Source organism: Salvelinus sp. IW2-2015, unplaced genomic scaffold (assembly GCF_002910315.2).
Source record: "Salvelinus sp. IW2-2015 unplaced genomic scaffold, ASM291031v2 Un_scaffold2956, whole genome shotgun sequence".
NCBI lineage: Eukaryota > Metazoa > Chordata > Actinopteri > Salmoniformes > Salmonidae > Salvelinus > Salvelinus sp. IW2-2015.
In genome coordinates this window covers 2,956-27,442 of record NW_019944251.1, presented here as the reverse complement: position 1 = coordinate 27,442, position 24,487 = coordinate 2,956, and the positions used below count along the sequence as shown (strand labels likewise).

The following is a 24,487-nucleotide window of genomic DNA, read 5'->3' as shown; positions in this document are numbered from 1 at the left end:
GATTTTCTGGAGACCTCTACATGCTTTGTAAGTAGGAAAACCTGCAAAATCGGCGGTGTATCAAATACTTGTTCTCCCCACTGTATATAGTTTTAAATGTTATGATTATTTATTTGTGTTGTTCCAAATGTTAGAATAAAAATGACAGTTAGAACCGCCACTGATCCAGTTTCCAGTAGTTCTCTGACAAGAGAGTAGAACACACACTTGTATCCCGGCTACAGTAGTTCTCTGACAAGGGCCCAAACCACCAGGTATCAACATGACACACTTGAATCAATTTGAAAATTTATTTTCATATAAAAAAGACACTCTATGAAAACAGAGGACTACTTTGTACAATCTTATGTATAACAAACATGAATGTGGGAGGAAAAGGAAGGAGTGACTTTCTTTTGTAACACCAGTGGGAGAGCTGTGATGGTTGTATGAGAAGCTAGGTCAACATCTCAAGCATGGTAGGTTGGAGGGTAACCTCTGTAGTCCAAGATCAAAGTTTCTGTTTCTTGCACCTATCAAACTCTCATGTATCTAGAGTTTACTAAATGTATCATATTCTTGCATCAAACCACACACTCTGGAGATACATTTCAAACATACTGCTTTCAATACCTCATCTGTGCAATTCACTAAATCTTTACAGGATTTACGGTTATGAAGTTTAATGATTGAAGTTCTCATTGACAGATTGTATAGTCATAGTCTGAAACTTTTCAAAAGCCCATGAAAAAACAAACTAACACAACACATCGCTTTAGAGGTAGAGAAGTTCTCTTCTGTATTAATCAGATGGGTTTTCTGGTAGAACAGATCAGAGGTGATCACCAAGGAAGTGGACACTGATTGATGGAATGAAACAGATTTAGGAACAGTCACACGATCATGGACCAATTTAAACACTAGTTATCTTGAGGATCTGTAGAAGTTTGTCAATTCAGGAAGTTGCATCCCCACTCTCTCACTTACCTGTCTCTCTAGTGTGGTATTTATCAACCTGGTTCTGGCATTTGGGATTAAGATTAGGATAGAACAAGGATTAGGACACCATCAGCCGTTCCTCTGTGTGAGAGAACTAAGGTGATTCTACAGTCTCATGAGTACCTATCATAAACTTTCCCTTCACAGTTGTATGATGAGTCAGAGATAAGTAGCCATTAGAAAATGATTTTGGATCAGTTTACCCTGCCCACATTCCCAACCCAAACCATTAGGGAGGGGTAATGCAAAACTGACCTTAGATCAGCGTCTGGGGCGACTTCGTCCTGCTAGAGCTGCACATCAGCTGATTAGCGGTAAAGGTTGGAGAGGCAGGCTCTCTTGTCTTGCCATCTGCGTGTGTGTTCCATGCTGTACCATTAGGGATCTTTACACAGATGGTTTGAGGGCAGCCTCGGAAAATGTCAGGACAAATGTCAGGACATTCCCCTGGATAATTACTGTTAGAGCTCACCGCTGCTCTCCATCTCTAGTTCTCTCTCTCACTACCTATTTAGCTCTCCCTTACTCTCCCTCTATAGCTCTTTCGCTCACTGATTTTATATCATTCTCTTTTCTCTCATTGTATTCTGTTCTGTCAATCTCGCTTGTTCTCTTTCTCATCCCTCCTCTCCCTCTTTCTCTCCACAGCCCTAGTCTAATTGGGAGGTATTGCACATCTGCTAAGGAGTGTGTAAGGACTAACCCTGGAGATGTGCCCTCCAGGAGGTATACCTTTAAAACACCTCATCTCTCTAACCAACTCTCAGTACTTAGTGAAGGGAGTGGAGAGTCAAGAGTATAGTGAATTAGTGGAAGGGTGCTATTTACTCTTTGAAAAAAGGGTTCCTAAAAGGTTATTCATCTGTCCCCACAGGAGAACTCTTTTTTGGTTCCAGGTAGAACTATTTTGGGGTCCATGTAGACGCTCTGTAGAAAGAGTTCTACATGGACCCCACATTGATTCTACCTGCAACCAAAACAGTTTTTTTCAGTGGTCCTCCTATGGGGACAGATGAAGAACCCTTTACGTTTCTAGATAGCACCTTCTTTCTCAGAGTGTAGTATTAAAACATAGTCAGGTGTGGGTGTTTTTTTGTGTCTGATGTTTTCAATTTTGAAAACAAAGTTAACTTTATATAGTCAACTCAAAAGTGATTTGGCTGCGTCCCAAATGGCACTCTATTACCCATTTAGCGCACTGCTTTTGACCAGTGCCGTATGTCGTGCAGAAAATACCTCTTTCCCATTTTACTCCCTGTATCATCTCTATCTCTTCTTATGTCTCCCTCGCATCTCTTACTCTGTTCTCTCCTCCATTTCATTTTAATCTCTCTCTCTCTTTCTCTTTCTCTCTCTCCTCGAGTTGTGTTTGTGTGAGAGCTGATAGAAAGGACTGCACTGTTACATGAAGATTTCATGATCCATGGTGGAGTGAGGAATGCGAGAGTGAGAGAAACAGTGAGACAGACTGCGAGTGAGAGAGATAAACAGAGAGAAGAATAGAAGAGAGAGAGAGAAAGAGAAAGAGAACGAGCGAGAGAGAGAGAGAGAGAGAGAGAGAAATACAATGAACATGTTTGGGGATATACTTTGATTTCACACCTGCCTACATTTTCCACAAAAGCCCTGTCGGCATGTCTGACCAAAGTGGAACATTTGGGTTGAGTTGCTATCCTAACTATCCACCTATTCCTTGTTTTGCTTCCTCTCTTTCAGTCACAACAAAGACAACTACAGACAAGCTGAGTAGCAAAAGCACCTCGGGTCCTTGCATCTGAAACTATAGATGACTTTATTTGCCTGTTTTCTTGAGGGGCTGAGAGCAGATGCACGGCACAGTGATCCATACAGCACCTAAAGCAGTGGGAGTAAGAATAATTGAAATAGACTTATAACAAGACCTGGGATCCATATGGAGGGAGGGGAAAGGCTACAGCAACACTTTCAGATAGGCTACACTCTCCTGACGGAAAGACAGCTTTGGTTGGTTATGTCTGTAATTGATTCAAATGTTTCAAGACTTTGAAATACTTTTTTTACTGAACTGGAAAAAGAGCGATGGAAATGTGCGTGAATCTGGATGATACCCTTCGCTCAATTCCCACAGGTGTACCGTTGAGAACATGTTGTCTCAGAAAGCAAGCTCACGTATCACAGATGTGTTATAAATCACTCTTTAAAATTCCGCATGGAAAAGGCAGCACAAGCATGAACGGAAACTCAAAATAAAAGAGGACAATCATATAAGAGATAGACAATGAGACAACAACTGAAACTCAGTTGAAGGTTTTTTTGTCACAAATTGTTTTTGTTGGTAAAAAATGTTTTAACCAAAGAGAAAGGACATCATAACTAAAATCATAACAATACAAAAAGGAAAACACACGACATTGAAAAAGGATGACGAGAGAAGAGTGTGAGACTTAGCAAAAGCAGAGCATGTCACATGTCAATGATCCGTTCTATATCTCCATACTTGCCCCTCCCCAACGCCTCCAAAACAAGAGAAGAAAAAACGAGTGCTTGCGTCATCCATTAGAAGGGAAAGAAGGAGAGAAATGAAGAGAGGGAGCCTAAGGGGTTTAACAGTGTGCCAAACATCAGTGAGATTTCTTCTCTATAAAAAGAACAGAACGGTGCAGAAATATTCATTTTTTTTTTCAAATCATCAAACAGGTGAAAGAGAATCCTTTTTTTCCAGTGAATAAAACCAAGACATTTTTCAGAAAGTTTTTTAGTTTTTTAGTCCATTTAAAAATTTCTCAGTCCCAGTCTCTTTCAAGCCCCTGTTCTCTCATTTAAAGTCTGTTTGAAAATATAGAAGAGAACAGTTGTCTTTGCTTTGTCCTTGTCCACATTAGCAGTAAACAAATGATATCATCCTTTAGAGAGCAGATTTTAGGATGTGAAGAGCGGTTTGGAGGAGTGCTGTGTGTCTGTCTATGTATGTACATGTGTCACTGCACCGCTGCTGTTCGATTGTCTTACGCGTGTGTGTGTGTGTGTGTGTGTGTGTGTGTGTGTGGGGTTGTTGGTGGGTGGTGTTGTGTGTGTGTGTGTGTGTGGTGTGGTGTGTGTGTGTTGTGTGTGGTGTGTGTGGTGTGTGTGTGTGTGTGTGTGTGTGTGTGTTTCTCTGATTCTGAATGTAGTTGTTTTTGCATTTCTGTCTGTGTGAACATTTTTGTTTGTGAGTGTATATGCGTTATCTGGGTTTCTTTGTGTGTGTGTTTCTGCATGTGTGTGTGTGTGTGTGTGTGTGTTTCTCTGCCTCATCACACTTCGGTCTGGAAGTCCCCCTCGGACGTGTCAGGTGTGTTGGCAGACGAGGAGTCCCAGGTGGTCTTGGTGTGCAGCTCCATCCTGTCCTTGTGCTCCCCCGGCACGATGGACAGCTCAGGGGTCATGGTCTTGAAGCTGTCCCAGGAGTGATGGTCGTCTTGGGTCGGGGTCGACTTGTCCTGCACAGGGTCAAATGTCAAACACACACAGGAGACATGGAATGTCAGATCTGTTTTTTTTGCGAACGAAAATAAATACATTACATTTTTATTTTCATTATTATTTAACAATGGAGCAGGGTGAAGCTTCATCTGGCTAGCTGATCTAAGGTCAGTTTTGAGATTTGCACCCCTTTATGGTTAAGGTTAGGATCTGTGGAGGTTAAGCTGATCCTAGATCTGTTGCCCCTTGCCAACAAAACTGCTAAGGTCTGTTTTTGCATGTTAACCCCTAATGGTAAAGCTGATCCTATGTGCCCCAGGTTAAATCTACCCATGAGACCAGCTGTTTATAAACTCATGGGGATACTTCAGAACAATCAAATCCCAAACCAACCCTTCAGACCTTCATATTGTGCGTTATTATGTATGTGTTTGTATCTGTTGATTCTTCATAGAAACATTGACACATTGATTCCTTCATAGAAACATTGACACATTGATATTTGAAAGAAACATTGACACATTGATTCCTTCATAGAAACATTGACACATTGATTATTTAAAGAAACATTGACACATTGATTTCCTTCATAAAAACATTGACACATTGATTAGTTAAAGAAACATTGACACATTCATTCCTTCATAGAAACATTGACACATTGATTCCTTCATAGAAACATTGACACATTGATTATTTAAAGAAACATTGATCCATTGATTCTTCAGAGACATGTTGATGGTTTATCATAGCAAAACACCTCATTTGTGTTGCTAGGTATGGCAACTTCTGAATTGAAAGGCACGTTGCCTACTGGTATAAAACCAGCTCATGTAAAGTAATCAACCTAGATAATAAACCTTACTAAAGAAAATGCTAACATCTCACAAACTGAATACAGATACTGTGCTAGCATAAGTTTACCATTAGCATCATGATCTCAATCTTATTTTTTTTTAGGCCAAGGCTACCTGCTGTCTCCCTGACTAACATGTCCATCTCCATCTCCCAGATGGATTCATCTGTCCTGGCTCTCAMTGGACTCATCCTGCAGGCTCTGTGATCGCTGCATACGGTCTGCCAGTGGGCCTTTCATGTACAGTTGAAGTCGGAAGTTTACATACACCTTAGCCAAATACATTTAAACCCAGTTTTTCACAATTCCTGACATTTAATCCTAGTAAAAATTGCCTTTCTTAGGTCAGTTACGATCACCACTTTATTTTAAGAATGTGAAATGTATGAATACTAGTAGAGATAATGATTTATTTCAGCTTTTATTTCTTTCATCTCATCATATTCCCAGTGGGTCAGAAGTTAACATTCACTCAATTAGTATTTGGTAGCATTGCCTTTAAGGTGTAACTGAGTCAGGTTTGTAGGCCTCCTTGCTCGCAAACGCTTTTTCAGTTCTGCCCACAAATTTCCTATGTGATTGAGGTCAGGGCTTTGTGATGGCCACTCCAATACCTTGACTTTGTTGTCCTTAAGCCATTTTGCCACAACTTTGGAAGACCCATTTGCGACCAAGATTTAACTTCCTGACTGATGTCTTGAGATGTTGCTTCAATATATCCACACAATTTTCACTCCTCATGATGCCATCTATTTGTGAAGTGCACCAGCCACCCCCGGGCTTCAAGTGATGCTGCCACCCCCGGGCTTCACGTTGGGATGGTGTTCTTCGGCTTGCAAGACGCCCCCTTTTTCCTCTAAACATAACAAGCTTTTTTTATGGTGGTTTTGGAGCAGTGGCTTCTTCCTTGCTGAGCGGCCTTTCAGGTTATGTCGATATAGGACTCGTTTTACTGTGGATATAGACTATTTTGTACCTGTTTCCTGCAGCATCTTCACAAGGTCCTTTGCTGTTGTTCTGGGATTGATTTTGCACTTTTCGCACCAAAGTACGTTCATCTTTAGGAGACAGAACGCGTCTCCTTCCTGAGCGGTATGGCGGCTGTGTGGTCCCATGGTGTTTATACTTGCGTACTATTGTTTGCACAGATGAACGTGGTACCTTCAGGCGTTTGGAAATTGCTCCCAAGGATGAACCCGACTTGTGGAGGTCTACAACTTGGCTGATTTCTTTTGATTTTCTGGAATTTTCCAAGCTGTTTAAATGCACAGTCAACTTAGTGTATGTAAACTTCTGACCCACTGGAATTGTGATACAGTGAATTATAAGTGAAATAATCTGTTTGCAAACAGTTGTTGGAAAAATTACTTTTGTCATACACAAAGTAGACTTGCCAAAGTGACTTGCCAAAACTATCGTTTGGTAACAAGAAATTTGTGGAGTGGTTGAAAAACTAGTTTTAATGACTCCAACCTAAGTGTATGTAATCTTCCGACTTCAACTGTATGTAAAATACATGTTGAAATTCATGTTATGGGATTAACTAAGACTAAAGCGGAAGTAACATTATGCATCAGAAAAGGTCCATCATTGAAAACAGGGATCTTTATCGTGCACAGATAACAATTTAACAGACACAAGGGTTGTAGCCATGAGACATAGCGTTATGTGAGGGCAGTGATTGGCCCAGAAATACACACAAGCGCCGTTATTAATGTTAAGCTTGGAATTGCCATGAAGAGAGTGAAGCATTTCATGCTATAATGTTTCATGCTGGGTGAAACAATAGAAATATAATATATTTCTATGTTTGCAAAAATGGCCTAATGGGTTAACCTGGAATAACTCTCTGGAAAAGCTACTAGGTGTTCAGGCCTTAGTTCAAGCCCTGCAGTGACACATCTGATTTGAATATTCAACAAATTAWGGTTTAATTAACCTCTGGGCCATAATTAGCTGAATCAGGTGTGTTGCTGCAGGGCTGAATCAAAACCCTGCACACTCAGAAAGCCAGTAGCTATGTTGGACGAAAGTCAGAGAATCCTGGGGTGAACCAGTTGGAATTGATGCTTATTACTTAAATCACACAGAACTCTGTAGCATAGATATTAGAGGGAAGGAAGATAACACCCTCTAGGTGATTTCCTCATCGAGTTGCTTGGATGGTTTAACCAACGACCGTAATGTTGGCTCATTCTGGATCCCACCACCACAGTGTTCAACCCATATCACAAGGGATAGTCTTGCTTCTATACCATCTCTGATGTAATATGTTGTTATTTCACTGCCAACAACCACCTGAGGTGGCCTTTTTAAAAGCACCTCCCACCTCTAAATGGATTCACTGGCAGGCACTTCCTACTTCCCCCTCTGATGAAAATGTGATGTGTGTGTATCTGGGTGCGTATTTGAGTAAATTTGGACAAAATTGATGGCACTTGCTGTGTGTGTGTGTGTGTGTGTGTGTGTGTGTGTGTGTGTGTGTGTGTGTGTGTGTGTGTGTGTGTGTGTGTGTGTGTGTGTGTGTGTGTGTTGTGTGTGTGTGGTGTGTGTGTGTGTGTGTGTGTTTGGATTTTGGAGAGTGAAGAATATTGGCTAAATAAGCAGAGAGTCATGCTGTTCGTTAACACGCTCCCGCTGCCCCCTATCTCTCGGTCCAGTTCCTTCTCCTCTCGCTTTCTTCATTTCGTCTTCCCCATCTACCACTCTCATAAAATACTAACTACACCTGTCTCTCTGTGTCACAGAAACACACACACACACACACACACCACACACACACACACACCACACCACACACAACACACACAACACACACACACACACACACACACACACACACACACACACACACACACACACACACACAGTGTGTTTTTTTGATTTTGATTTGATTTTCTCAGTGGTCCACACAGCCTGTTGTGACTACACTGACCACCAGGAGGCGATAATAGCCTAAATATAATTCTCCCTGCGTTGTCTCGGGCTGACAGTTGGCAGAATGAATGCAAAAGCATAATCTGGGAGCCAATTTGATGCTAAACGCCAGCGAAGCAACATTTTGTAATGCAGAAATGTGGGTAATGCTGCTGTCAAGCATAACTTTATCCCTGGGAGCTACGCTAACTCAGTTGTGCTTCTCTCCTCTCCCTCCATCTACCTCTCTCTCTGCCTCCCTCAGTCCACCTCTCTCTCCTCTCTTCTCCCTCCATCTACCTCTCTCTCTGCCTCCCTCACCCCCCCCCCCCCCCTTCCAACTCTCTCTCCTCTCTTCTCCCTCCATCTACCTCTCTCTCTGCCTCCCTCAGTCCACCTCTCTCTCCTCTCTTCTCCCTCATCTACTCTCTCTCTGCCTCCCTCAGTCCACCTCTCTCTCTCCCTTTCTCCCTCATCTACCTCTCTCTCTGCCTCCTCAGTCACCTCTCTCCTTCCTCTCCTCTCCCTCCATCTAACTCTCTCTATGCATCCCTCAGTCCACTCTCTCTCCTTCCCTCTCCCCCATCCCTCTTTCCTCTGCCTGCCACTTCTCTTCTACTTACACTCGAAGAGTTCTTTTCACCTCCGGCAGACGAAATGCTCCATCGCTTTTCCCTCTGTTGCGATAAGATGGGAGGGGGAGAAAAAGAGGAGGAAGGGAGAGAGAGAGAGAGAGAGAGAGTGAGAAGAGGGGAAATCACAGTCACTGACAGCTCTGCCCTGAAACAACAACAACAATATTGTTCTTCACCTCACGGGAAGCGGTGTGTTGTTCCCTTCCACTTGACATATTCCCCCTTTTCCTCTCCTTTTCATACTCCTCCTCTCCCGTTCTCTTGTGGCACATTATGTGAAAAGAGAAACACCCCCACTCACAAACACTGCACAGTGAAACGCCACAGACACACACTGCACAGTGAAACGCACAGACACACACTGCACAGTGAAACGCTCAGACACACATGCACAGTGAAACGCCTCAGACACACACTGCACAGTGAAACGCCTCAGACACACACTGCACAGTGAAACGCACAGACACACACTGCACATGTGAAACGCCACAGACACACACTGCACAGTGAAACGCCAGACACACACTGCACAGTAACGCCAGACACACACTGCACAGTGAAACGCCAGACACACACTGCACAGTGAAACGCACAGACACACACTGCACAGTGAACGCCACACACACACACTGCACAGTGAAACGCCACAGACACACACTGCACAGTGAACGCCAGACACACACTGCACAGTGAAACGCCACAGACACACACTGCACAGTGAAACGCTCAGACACACACTGCCACAGTGAAGAAACCCACAGACACACCACTGCACAGTGAACGCCAGGACGACACCGACTGCACAGTGAAACGCCACAGCACGACACACTGCACAGTGAAACTCAACCACAGACACACAGACACTGCACAGTAAGACGCCTCAGACACACACTGCACAGTGAAACGCCACAGACACACAGCCACGCAGTGAGAACGCCCAGACACACCACTGCCACAGTGAAACGCCAGACACACACTGCACAGTGAAACGCCACAGACACCACGTGACAGTGAGAACGCCAGAACGACCACACTGCACAGTGAAACGCACAGACACAGCACACTGACAGTGAAACGCCCAGACACACTACTGCACAGTTGAAACGCCCAGACCACACATGCCAGTGAAACGCACAGACACACACTGCACACTGAACACACCACAGCACACACCACTGCACAGTGAAACGCCCAGACACACACTGGCACAGTGAAACGCCACAGGACACACACTGCACAGTGAAAGTCCACAGACACACACATGCACAGTGAAATCGCCACAGACACACACTGCACAGTGAACGCACAGACACACACTGCACAGTGAAACGCTCAGACACACACTGCGCAGTGAAAAACGCCACAGACACACACTGCACAGTGAAACGCCACAGACACACACTGCACAGTGAAATGCCTCAGACACACACTGCACAGTGAAACGCACAGACACACACTGCGCAGTGAAACGCCTCAGACACACACTGCACAGTGAAACGCCTCAGACACACACTGCACAGTGAAACGCACAGACACACACTGCACAGTGAAACGCCTCAGACACACACTGCGCAGTGAAACGCCTCAGACACACACTGCGCAGTGAAACGCCTCAGACACACACTGCACAGTGAAACGCCTCAGACACACACTGCAGGAAACACACTAACAGTTGGAAATACGTAAAGGCTATAGCTATCCAAATCTAATCATAAGAATGAAGAAGGTCAGGACAGTCCTGGTCACTGGCAATAGAGAGAGAGAAACAGAGTGGTCAAGGGGAGGAGAGGGATGACATGCACTGCATCAGAGAGGAATGAAGTTGCCCCTGGACACTGATCTAAGGTCAGTTTTATTATTTCCTCCCTAATGGTTAAGCTTATGATTTTGGGAGGGTAAGATTATCCTAGATCTGTGCGACTTCTGCATCCCCATCCTCTCCACACTGGGCTCCAATCTGGCAACCCTGCATACATCCAGACCTTCAACCTGGCAACCGAGCTGGCGAAGCGGTGGAAGGCTTGGTGGTGCTGATTCTCTGTGAACACACAGACCTTCTCCTCTTCTCCCTCTTTATCACTGCCCTTCGCCCTGTCCCTCATTCTCTGTTCATTCTCTATCATTTGTCTTCTCCTCTTCCTCTTGTTCTATCATCCCTCACTCTTTCTCACAGGGTATTTTCCTGAATGCCCCTGTCCTTCCTGCTCTTAATCCATACTCCCCTATCTCTCTCTCACTATCTCTCGCTTGTCCTCAGCTCTATCTCCTATACAATCGTGTCTGTCTCTTTCTGGGATCATGCCTCTATACCCCACTGATCTAACACGAAGAAACAAGTGAGGAAGAGAGGAAAAGGACGTCAGGGAAACCGACAGCATCATTACCACCACCACCGTCATCCAAGCAGGAAGTAACACCACAGCGACATCACATGTCAAAGTTCACAAAGAGAAGAAAATATACAAAGGAAGCGGTCAGAGACCTCACTACAAGCATTACACCAGTACATATGTTCAGGTGGAAAGGAGACAGGGGAATCAGTGCAGAATAAGATACACAGTCCTACACACTACACACTACACACTAGAGCTTTACAATCATCTATCTATTTGTCTACAGAGAAATGTACTATGGTATGGAGTGGAGAGAACACACACAGCCAGACCAGCAAATATACCCCTGGTAGGGGCACAGACTATAGGGGGATGAAGGGGAGAGAGAAGATATGATTTTGGGGGTTGGAGGATGTAGGCGGGAGGGGGGGGGGGGGGGGGGCTGTGTTCGGTTTTATTTTACCTTTCTTGTGTTGGCTGCCCTTGGTTCTGCTTGCTGCCTGGCTACAGTCAAACTAAGACAGAGAAACATGTGGCACCAAGCATGACGAAGCCCAACCCAGACAACATACAAACAAAAACAAACAAAAAGAGCCAATGAAATAACAACGTACCATCCAGTAACAGACAGACAGTCAGTTGCAGACTCACAGGCATCGAAATAAAATGTCAATTAAATAAATACACACATGTATGAATTAGAAGACATTTAAATGATTAGATACTGTAAACAGAATGACCAATGGACACCAAGCGAGTCCAAGCATGCAGAGCCCGGGCCAGAGATGAGTGGGTACCAGAGGGTCAGGTAATAATACAGGAAGTAGAATTGTTCTGGGTTCTGATGAGACAACAGTGGGCTTTGGGTCTCTAAACCAAAAAGGGCTCAGGTGGACACTCAAATTACAATAACTCTCTCTCTCTCTCTTGCCGGTTCACTCTGTCTCTTTCCCTCACTCTCTCTCTGTCTCTCTCTGTTTCGACCGTTTCCTCTCTCCATGGCCTGTATCTTCCCGCTCTCTCTCTTTTCAAATCTCATTACAAATCCCACATGCCTGCAGGGATACAAAGCATGAGCTTCCCTCTCCATTTTGAAACGTTAGATGAACCCTTTTAGAGATATCTTACCATTACCACAACCAATCATACCATCATTATTCTGTACCAAGTCCCCTACTACACAAGCTCAGAAACAATCACTGAGTACAACTAACCGTCGAGTGGAATAATACACAAGCTTGGTATTGTAGTAATAGGGGTCTTCAAAGGAACCAGTAAACGCGGAACAAATACAATCTATTAAGGGCTACACATTTCTGTCAAATGACAAATCAGACCCAGATTGTAGTCGGCTACAACATGGCCGCTGGAGTCCTATTCAGGGTCATGTTCTAGTCCCTCTCCATAAACAGTTCCGGCAAGCGACTTGGCCCTTTTCACCTCACCTCTTAATTGGTCCAAGGACACTAAATGAGCTGCATTAGCATAGTGCCCCTTAGTGCGCATTGGAGCTAGCGTTAGGTTCGTTCTGTCTGGGCTAACTGTCTCCTCATTAGGCCCCACTGATAGAGCCAGGGAGTGCTAGCACGCTAGGCTACGATACACCGTGCCAACACTTGGATTTTATGGGCAATTTGATGAAAACAGACGATGAGTTTATACTGGGCGCAGAGGAAGGAGGCATGGAAATAATTAAAAACAGGCTAATGAGAGGAATTAATTATTCTATTAATGCCTCAATTGCGCCACTGAGGGCTGAGTTTAGAGGGAAACAAATGAGTAAATGAGGGGAATACTGAGAGGGAGGGAGAGAGAAAGAAGAGAAATGTCAGGCCCTAGGAACAAATGGAGGAGAGAATGAGATGGAGAGGGGAAAGGAAGAAATAAGAGAAGAGAGAGAGAGAGAGACGAGAGAAAGAGAGAGAGAACGAGAAGAGAGAGAGAGAGAAAGAGAGAGGAACCGAGAGAGAGAGAGAGAAAAGAGAGAAGAGAACAAGAGAGAAGAGAGAGAGAGAGAAAAGAAGAGAGAGAGAAGAGAGAGAGAGACGAGAGAGAGAGAAGAGACGAGAGAAGAGAGAAAAGAGAGAGAGAGAAAGAGAGAGAGAACGAGAGAGAAAAGAGAAGAAAAAATAGAGAGAAAAAGAGAGAAAAAGAATACTTTGGAGCGGATAATTGTAGCCCAATGGCAAGAACTTTATTAAAGGACCTAGATGGTTTCAGGAGTGCAGTAACATTGCCCTCACTGAATCAATAACAATAAGCGCTGTCAATTAAACATTAGACATCTCAGCTTAACCTGGGTCACCCTTATTAAAAGCACGTGATATGATTGGCACAATTTCCCTTGCAACGGCAATACCGAATTCCTACCATTTCATTAATCACAGTCACAAAAAATAGAATCAACCTGTGGAATAACAGTGTAACCAAAGCAAAAAAGGAACCAATCAAAATGGTCTATGATGTTTTCTCCTCCCCATGATATTTGTTTTGATAATCAAAGTGAATGCACACATGCCATATCAGCTGCACTGCAGAGTTCCTGAACCTCTGCTACAGTTACTGCATTTAAAATCACCATGGATAAAAGCACAATACAGGATAACTACTTATTACTTATTTCCTCTCCATCCCACGGAGCTCTACACAACTCTGAAATAGAGAGAGAGTGAGAGAGAGCGAGAGAGGGAGAGAGACAGAACAACAAATAAGATGGAGAGGAAGAAACACAGCCCATTTGAGAGATGAAATATGCAACAGCTCAAATGTCGTACCATACGCCTGAGCATGCAGACACACACACACACACACACACACACACACACACACACACACACACACACACACACACACACACACACACACACACACACACACACACACACACACACACACACACACACACACACACACACACACACACACACACACACACACACACACACACAGCACAGTTCAGTACTTCATTACACACTGAGAGTGGATCTGTCATCACTTGGCTGGGGACTGCTTGCAAATGTCTTTGTTCACCTTTTGAACCCCGGATAACAGAGAGAGAGAGATGGTGGGAGAAAGAGAGTTAGGAGAGTAAAATAAATACATATTTCAGTGGACAGCCTACCCCTCTCACCCCCCTCCCTCTCTCCCTCACTCTCTCTCTCACTCCCACCCTGCACTAGCCATGGGCCCCTGCCAGGTTCGTTTGTAGTGTCTCCATTACTGAGGATAGATTGAACATGGGGCTCCATCCATTTGCAGCCATATGGGCCCTGCCGCAGAGAGTAGCTATCCGGCTAGCATCTCCGTCATCACTTAGAAGTTAAATGCCTTTCAGATGGAACCAGCCATAGCACACAGAGCACACTAACTCACAGGGATAGCACACACAAGATAACACACATACTGTACAGCACAATAAAGTGAGAGACTGGTAGTGAGAGAGGAATGGGTCCATATGAGTGATTACTGTAGCACAGGTCAGGCTGAGATGAAGGAAGATTGGGAGGGAGAGGAAGAGAAAGAGAGATATATATAGAGAGAAAGAGATGAGGAGATTGTGAGACGGATTGTATTTGACCAGGTAGATGTCTGGTAATGCTCGAGACCACTCACAAGCCCACCGCTGTCATCAGCCACAAGATTGGAGAAGATGGGGAAACAGAATACCAGTGTGTGTGTGTGTGTGTGTGTTTGTGTGATTTGTCTGGTATCCACTCATCTGTTCAGTGGCTAGCATATTGGCAGACCCTACCTTTCCAAAATGGTCAATTCTCTACTGACAGCCGCATTCATTATCTCCTCACACACATTTGCTCTCTTACCGTTGACCAATGACAGGCTTCTCTTGCCCATACAGAACACATAGTGTCGGGTCTGTTTCAGTGCCTGGCTTTATCTCTGCTAGTTTATTGGCTGGAGAAAACCGTTATGGGGGATAATAAACCTGTTTGATTGTTTCATTGGTTTATTATGGATGTGTTTATCACTTTCATTGAAATGGATTTAGGTCTTATTTAGGTGGGGGCACTGAAACCGATACAGCAACTGGATGTGTTCACACGTCAACATGGCCGGCGTTATCTCCCACCCTGCATTTCTAACATGGCACATTTATGCCGAGTCCAAAATCAACCACTAGCCCCCATCCACTAGCCCCCATCCACTAGCCCCCATCCACTTGACCTAGAACTGAATAACAAGAGGAGTGTAGGTCATAGAGTCATCTCTTGTGGACAGACTGTGGAAACATAAATGGTAGCGTAGCTCTGTCATGATGCTATCGGATGTGTGCGATAACAATGATAACAAGACGCATTAATTCCAGTCCTTGGGTTTTTTGGCACTGGTTACTTGGACATATCACAGTTTGGCTGGTATTAGCATTTTTAGAAATTCGGAAGTAAAGGCACATAAACTTGTCAGTATCTTCCAAAGAGAGAGGGTGGAGCTCTTCTTTCTGGTTCTGTTCCTCGTTCTATCTCTCATCTTAACACATATGGATCCAGAACTTAATTGAGCATATGACCAATTACCCAAGACTTCAGTTCTGGGTTTAACCGAGATTAGTCGTATAGCAATTGCTCAATCTTCCCGAATGGGCTAGGGTACGATTCCACCATCTTGTTTCCACCTATCCTTCCAGATCTACACTCAGTGCACCGCTAGGCATAGAGGCTAGTAGTTCATCTGAACCCACATGTGTCCCAAATGCCAACCTATCAACTGTATACACTAAGTGCACTATGGGTCTTGGTCAAAAGTTGTGAACTATTATAGGGAATAGGGTGCAATTTGGGACGCAGGACAACACCATTCATACGGTCCAACAACAGAAGTACAGTAGAAAGGCTCCAGCCATACTGGTTGGTCAACAACACCACCACACCATTAGGGAGCAATACCTAACAAAACACAGTCACCTAAAACACAGGCATGTCACTGTGGGGAGGGCTAACACCGAGGACAGGTTCTACCAAAGGGGTCATTGAAAGGTTAGAGGTTAAATGGTTCTACTGTTTCAGTATTGTTTAGCATGCTTACGTTGACTCTCTTTGTAAACCAGGGACATTCTGCGTGCTAAAGACCGCTCGGCTTGCCTCGGAGGCGGGGGAGGGGGCACCTGTGAGGGTGAACACCGGCCTCGGTGGTTAGTGAAGGGTCGGTTCAGGGTCAGTGGTTAGGTGTTAGGGGATAATGAGGGCATTTGGCAATATAGGGGGGGATAAAGGCTGTTTAAAGGAATTGGGGGTGTTATCGTGGTTAGTAGTTGAGGTAGGCTGAAAGCAAAAGGATCGTTATACTGGGGKTTTKTTAATCAATGTGTTGTAATTGTTTTTGACAAGGGATTCATTCAAAGAGGCTTAAAAAATACCTCTATTTACTTTTGGTCTTTTATTCAAACCAAATTATCCCATTATTATTTCCAAGGGGGAACATGCTTGACAATTTGGTTTCCTGAGTGACTTACAGTAAGTTTAGAAAAATATATCACCACTCTTCACTTTAAAACAATTAATTTGCTTCCACCTCCCTGCCCGCGGGGAGAGGAGTAGCTCTCATCACACTCACAACACTCGACGGGGCTCTGGTTATGTACTGTACTTAACATTGTTTTTTAATATGGTTAAGGGCACTTTAGTCCTCTAGTGTACAGTATACATATTTGGTTCTCTTTATGACTGGAAATTGTGATGTAATTATATGTATCCCACTAAATGAGAATACTCATGCTGAAATATGGAGTGAGATTAGAGAATTGATATGGGACAGGGTGAGACCAAAGTCACCAGATGTCATAGGGCTAAGACAAGCAGATAATACAGTGATTATAAGACATGTATGTCATTACCGGAGTTGAAATTATACACTCATAAACTCCATTAATCTGTCACATAGAAGCACAAGCCCAAACACCCACACACCCACACAAACCCACCATTTCACATAGACAAAGAACACCTGCACTCATATACCCTGCTTTTTCACACACACACACCACCACAACACACACACACACACACACACACACACACACACACACCAACACACACACACACACACACACACACACACACACACACACACACACACACACACACACACACACACACACACACACACACACACACACACACACACACACACACACACACACACACACGAGCATCACCATAATTGCTGTATAGTCAGCGTCAGAGTGTCTGGGTGGGTTTACAAGTGTTGTGTTGACAGCTATGAATGCTGGAGTCATGCTGACCTGTCAAAGCGTGACGTTAATACCATTATCAGGGAATTATTAACTTCTTAAGTGCACTGTGTACTTACTGTATTCTAATGGATACATCCAAGTGTAATATATCCACCATGACCTCTGTTCTTTATCTCTGTCGGGGAGGAGTGTTTTAGTTTTTACTAGACAGGTGCAGTACAATGTGTTTTCCAGGGTCAGCCTGGAGGGTGAGTTGAATTGAGGGTGAATTGAAGGTGAGCTGCCTTCCTGAAGGGCAAATCGACATAATTTTCACCTTCTTGGCTCAGGTATCCAAACCAGATTAACGGCTTACTGCCCACCAACGCTCTATACCGCTAGGCTAACCTGCTCCCTGTGTGGTGTGGATGTGTGTGTGGTGTGTGTGTGTGTGTGTGTGTGTGTGTGTGTGTGTGTGTGTGTTGTGTGTGTGTGTGTGTTGTGTGGTGTGTGTGTTGTGTGTGTGTGTGTGTGTGTGTGTGTGTGTGTGTGTGTGTGGTGTGTTGTGTGTGTGTGTGTTGTATTGCTGAGGCCTTGAGTGTGATTCAGCATGCTTTTTCATAACTGTGTTTTAAATGTTCTCTAATGTGTGTTTGTGGCAGTATGAATCACTACAGTAACTATTATAATACAGCTTTTTGTTGGACATCTTACATTCATTATGTGCTGTTCGTGTGACTGTGTGTATGTGTTTAGATGTGATGTGGTGTATGTGTCGTTACTTCGTGAACCTTGTGTGTTAGTGCTGCTTACTGGTGATGTGTGTATGTGTGGTTACTGTGACTGTGTGTATGTGGTGTTCTGTGACTGTGTGTATGGTATATGTTACTCGTGACTGTGTGTATGTGTAGTGTGGTTACTGTGACTGTGTGTATTTGTGTTACTGGTGACCGTGTGTTACTGTGACTGTGTGTGTAATGTGTGTTACTGTGACTGTGTGTATATGTGTGTAGTCTGTGACTGTGTGTATGTATATGTTACTGTGACTGTGTGTATGTGGTATATGTGTGTGTACTGGGACTAGTGTGTATTTTGTGTTCTGTGACCAGGTGTGGTTCTGTGACTGTGTGTATTGTGTGTTAGTGTGACTGTGTGTATTGTGTTACTTGTGATGTGGTGTATGTGTCTTAGTATGAGGTGTGTAGGTGTATGTGTGATTACTGTGACTGTGTTGTATGTGTGTTTACTGTGCTCTGTGTGTATGTGTGTTACTGTGACTTAGTGTGTAGATGACTGTGTGTGTGTGTGTGTGTGTGTGTGTGTGTGTGTGTGTGCTGGTGGTGTGTGGTGTGTGTGTGTCGGTGTTACTGTGACTGTTGTGTATGTGTGTTACTGTGACTTTGTGTAATGTGTGTTTACTGGGAATTGTGTGTATGTGTGTTTACTGTGACTTTGTGGTATGTGTTTTTTACTGTGATCTGTGTGTTTATGTGTGTTACTTGTGACTGTGGCATATGTGTGTTACTGTGATGGTGTGTATGTGTGGTTACTGTGACTGTGTGTATGTGGTGTTACTGTGACTGTGTGTAATTTGTGTTACTGTGACTAGTGCTGGTTACTTGTGACTGTGCGGTATGTGTGGTTAGTAGTGACTGTGTGTTATGTGTGTTACTGTGACTGTGGTGTACGGTGTCTTAGTTGACTGTGCGTTGTATGTGTGTTTATTTCGTGCCTGTGTGTATGTGTGTTACTCGGTGACTTCCGTGTTACTGTGACTTGTTGTATGTGTGTTACTGTGATGTGTGTATGTGTGTTACTGTGACTGTGTTGGTGATGTGTGTTACTGCGATGACTGTGTGTTTAGTGTGTTACTGTGACTGTGTGTAGGTGTCTTAGTATGACTGTGTGTATGTGTGTTACTGTGACTTGTGGTATGTGTGTTAGTGTGACTGTGTGTATGTGTGTTTACTGTGACTGTGTGGCATGCGTGTTAGTATGACTCGGTGTGTGTGTGTTACTGTGACTGTGTGTATGTGTGTTACTGTGACTTTGTGTATGTGTGTTAATGTGATTGTGTGTATGTGTGTTACTGTGACTTTGTGTATGTGTGTTACTGTGATTGTGTGTATGTGTGTTACTGTGACTGTGGTGTATGTGTGTTACTGTGACTGTGTGTATGTGTGTTAGTGTGACTTGTGTGTATGTGTGTTACTGTGACCTGTGTGCATGTGTGTTAGTATGACCGTGTGTGTGTGTGTGTGTGTGTTGTGTGTGGTGTGTGTGTGTGGTGTGTGTGGTGTGTGTGTGTGTGTGTGTGTGTTGTGTGTGTGTGTGTGTGTTGTGTGTGTGGTTACTGTGACTGGTGATGTATGTGTGTTACTGTGACTGTTGTTCTGTATGTGTGTTATGTGTACTTGTGCATTTTGTGTGTATAACTAGGGTGACTGTGGTGTATGTGTGTTACTGTTGACTGTGTTGTATGTGTGGTTACTGTGATTGTGTGTATGTGTTTACTGTGACTGTGTGTATGTGTGTACTGGTGACTGTCATATGTGTGGTTACTGGTGGAGCTGTGTGTATTTTTACTGTGACTGTGGTGTATGTGTGTTACTGGTACTGTGTGTATTTGTGTTACTGTGACCTGTGTGTTACTGTGACTGTGCGTTATGTGTGTTTAGTGTGACTGTGGTGTATGGTGTGTACTGTGACTGTGTGTATGGTGTCTGTGACTGTGTGTATGTGTGTTACTTTTGACTGGTGTGTATGTGTTGTTACTGTGGACTGTGTAGTTATGTGTGTTACTGTGACTGTGTGTATGTCTGTTTACTGTGACTGTGTGTTAGGTGTTATCTGTGACTGTGTGTAGGTGTCTTACGGTATGACTGTGTTGTAATGTGTGTTTACTGTGACTGTGTGTATGTGTGTTAGTGTGACTGTTGTGTATGTGTGTTACTGTGACTGTGTGCGATCGTGTTAGTATGACCGTGTGTGTGTGTGTGTTTTACTGTGACTTGTGTGTTGTAATGTGTGTTACTCTGTGACTTTGTGTATGTGTGTTAGATGTGATTGTGTGTATGTGTGTTACTGTGACTATTGTGTATGTGTGTTTACTGTGATTGGTGGTGACTGATTGTGTTTACTGGTGACTGTGTGGTATGTGTGTTTACTGTGACTGTGTGTATGTGTGTTAGTGTGACTGGTTGTGTATGTGTGTTATGTGGGACTGGTGTGCATGTGTGTTCGTGTATGACCGTTGTGTGTATGTGTGTGTGTGTGTTGTGGTGTTTACTTGTGTGTGTGTAGTTGTGTGTAGTGACTATTGGTGTATGTGTGTTTACTGGTGATTGTGTGTATGTGTGTGTTACTGTGACTTTTTGTGTATGTGTGTTTAATCTGTGAGTATGGTGTGTGATGTGATGTTTACTGACTGTGGTGTATGTGTTGTTACTGTGACTGTGCATATGTGGTGTGTTTTACTGCGTGATGGTGTGTATGGTGTGTTACTGGTGGACTGTGTGTATGTGTGTTTTACTGTGACTGTGTGTATTTGTGTCTGTGTGACTTGTGTGTTACTGGATGTGGTGTTTACTGTGTACTGTGGTCGTATGTGTGTTTAGTGTGCTGTGTGTATGTGTGTTACTGTACTGTGGGTGTAGGTGTCTTAGTATATGTACTTGTGTGTAATGTGTGTTACTGTGTACTGTTGGTGTATGTGTGTTACTGTGACTGGTGTGTATGTACTGTTACTGTGACTGTGTGTTAGTGTTTTACTGTGTACTGGGTGTGTAATGTCTGTTACTGTGACTGTGTGTATGTGTTGTTTACTGTGAACTGTGTGTTAGTGTGTTACTTGTGACTGTGGGTGTAAGGTTATCTTAGTATGACTGTGTGGTATGTGTGTTTACTGTGACTGTTGTGTATGTGTGTTAGTGTAGCTGTGTGTATGTGTGTTACTGGTGAGCTGTGTGGCATGCGTGTTAGTATGACCGTGGTGTGGTTTACTGTGACTGTGGTGTATGTGTGTTACTTGGACTTTTGTTGTATGTGTGTTAATGTGATTGTGTGTATGTGTTGTTACTGTGACCTTTGTGTATGTGGTTACTTGTGATTTGGTTGTGTATGTGTGTTTACTGTGACTGTGTTGTATGTGTGTGTGTTAGTATGACTGTACTATAATCTCAGCCAAAAAGAGAAACGTCCTCTTTTTCAGGACCCTGTCTTTCAACGATAATTAGTAAAATCCAAATAACTTCACAGATCTTCATTGTCAAAGGGTTTAAAACACTGTTTCCCATGCTTGTTCAATGAACCATAAACAAGTTAATGAACATGGCACCTGTTGGAACGGTCGTTAAGACACTAAACAGCTTATAGACGGTAGGCAATTAAGGTCACAGTTATGAAAAACTTAGGACACTAAAGAGGGCTTTCAAACTGACTCAGAAAAAACCCCAAAAGAAAGATGCTCTTCTCTGCTCACTCTAGCGCGTGAACGTGCCTTAGGCATGCTTTGCGAAGAGGGCTGAGGACTTGCAAAAAAGACAATTGTGGCTCAGGGCTATAATAACTTTGCCAAGTCGTCCGTACTGTGGAAGACACCTATTAAGACAGTGCCTACGAGGGAGAAGGACGGACACTGATTCATCCTCACAGTGTGGCAGACCACGTGTAACAACACCGTGCACAGATCGGTACATTGGAACGATCACACACTGCGGGACAGGTACAGGATGGCGACAACAACTGCCACGAGGTGTTACACCCAGGAAGCACAACGATCCGTCCATCAGTGCTCAGACTGTCCGCAATAGGCTGAGAGAGCTTGGAGCTTGGAGGGCTTGATAGGCCTGTTGTAAAGGCAGGTCCTCACCAGACATCACGGCAACAAACGTTGCCTATGGGCACAAACCCACTGTCAGCTGACCAGACAGGCCTGGCAAAAAGTGCTCTTCACTGACGAGTCATGGTTTTGTCTCACCAGGGGTGATGGTTGGATTCGCATTTATCGTTGAAGGAATGAACTTTGCATTGAGGCCTGTACTCTGGAGCGGGATTGATTTGGAGGTGGAGGGTCCATCATGGACTGGGGCGGTGTGTTACAGCATCATCGCACTGAGCTTGTTGTCATTGCAGGCAATCTCAACGCTGTGCATTACAGGGAAGACATCCTCCTCCCTCATGTGGTACCCTTCCTGCAGGCTCATCCTGACATGACTCTCCAGCACGACAATGACACCAGCCATACTGCTCATTATGTGCGTGATTTCCTGCTAGACAGGAATGTCAGTGTTTTGCCATGGCCAGCAAAGAGCCCGGATCTAATTCCCATTGAGCACATCTGGGACCTGTTGGATCGGAGGGTGAGGGCTAGGGCCATTCCCCAGAAATGTCCAGGAACTTACAGGTTTCTTGGTGGAAGAGTGGGGTAACATCTCACAGCAAGAACTGTCAAATCTGGTGCAGTCCATGAGGAGGAGATGCACTGCAGTACTTAATGCAGCTGGTGGCCACTTTTGATTTTGACCCCCCATTGTTCAGTGACACATTATTCMATTTCTGTTAGTCACATGTCTGTGGAACTTGTTCAGTTTATGTCTCAGTTGTTGAATCTTGTTATGTATTGACGTTTCCTTTCTGGCTGAGTTTATGTGTGTTAGTATGACTGTATGTAAGTACATATTTGAGTGCTTAAATCCGGTATGTCAGGTCCTCAACATGCTTTGCCTAGAATTGTTCTGAATGGAATCAAATGACTAGTAAACCGGCAAACWTATGCTTAGCTCAGTATTCTGTGATTGGTCCTTTTTTGCTGCCCAGTAATAATTGAAGAGAGAGCTGGGTGGTGATCCTGGAACACTTAATCAAGAGGTTGAGGAAACAAGAAACGACAGCAGAGGCTGCTGCTCTGGCCTGGGAAATATGAGAAGTGTAAGGGTGTGTGTGTGTGTATCTGTGTGCGTGTGTCTCAGTGTGTGTGTGTGTGCGTGTGTGTGTGTGTATGCGTGTGTGCGTGTGTGTGTTTCAGTGTGTGTGTGTGTGTGTCATGTGTGTCTCAGTGTGTGTTTGTGTGTGTCTCAGTGTGTGTGTGTCTCAATGTATGTGTGTGTGTGTGTGTGTGTCTCAGTGTGTGTGTGTTTCCTCTGTTCCTCTGCTCCCAGTGTACATGAGATGTGAACTAGCAGACTACAGGTGCCCTGGGAGAGTACAGATATCAAGGCTGAATAACTCATCACTGTCTGATGTACCGTATCTGTACTGCAGCTCCTGGAGATGAGTGGCGTTGCATTCTCCCCACACGTGTGTGTGTGTGTGTGTGTGCTGTGTGTGTGTGTTCGTGTGTGTTCGTGTGCTGTGTTGTGTGTGTGTGTGGTGTGTGTGTGTGTTGTGTGTGTGTGTGGTGTGTGTGTGTGTGTGTGGTGTGTGTGGTGTGTGTGTGTGTAGTGTGGTTGTAAATGTGAGTGCTATGAAGGTCAGTGAAAGCAGGGACTCCTTAGTCTGGTGCTAATGGTGCATTAACGATACGCAGACGGCATTTCACATGCACACACCACACGCACGCACGCACGCACGCAGCGACTACGCACGCACGCACGCACGCACGCACCACACACACACACACAACACACACACACACACACACACACACACACACACACACACACACACACACAGACAAGCACATAGACACGCACACACACATACACACACAACACTCAAGCACACACAAACACATAGACATACACACATGTGTGCAGACACTCACGCAAGCAGACAAACACACAAACACGCACACGAATGCACGTAGACACACACACAGGCTGATAAAAGGTGACATGCACATCCCTTAGCTCTTATTATGCTTGGAATAAAAAGGTTATGAAATGTTTATGAGGTAGTTATGTTGCTCTCCAGCCCCAATCTAAAACATGTGCATTGTTAAAAATGTTAAGGATTTGAACATTCTAAAACCCACAAAACAAAAACGAAATAAAATAATAACTTTAGAGTCATGGTTAGCTCTGTTAAAGTTTAACAAACAAGTTATAATACATTTAGATTACAATCATGTATTGCGATTTGAAAACGCGTTGTGCGAGCCTGTCGAGAGTGACTGATGATGAGTAGATCCAGTGATTTTAAG

General features: G+C 44.1%; 1 protein-coding gene across 4 annotated transcripts in view; it reads right to left on the bottom strand.

Moving 5' to 3' along the window:
- Positions 1-4,072: 4,072 nt before the first annotated feature.
- LOC112075048 (adhesion G protein-coupled receptor B2-like) overlaps positions 4,073-24,487 on the bottom strand; it is a 22,177-nt gene continuing 1,762 nt past the window's right edge. Inside the window, exons 2-4 of one of the 4 annotated variants that reach the window (XR_002894909.2) lie at positions 11,623-11,674; positions 8,815-8,868; positions 4,073-4,436 (exon numbers count right to left, since the gene is read on the bottom strand). Coding sequence is in view for 3 of the 4 variants with exons in the window: in XM_024142102.2 (XP_023997870.1) it covers positions 4,251-4,436; positions 8,815-8,868; positions 11,623-11,691 (309 nt within the window). In the remaining variant the exon portion in view is untranslated. Of the gene's footprint in view, positions 4,437-8,814; positions 8,869-11,622; positions 13,005-24,487 lie in introns of those variants that run through there. The other 3 variants (XM_024142102.2, XM_024142101.2, XM_024142103.2) reach the window with 3 other exon arrangements.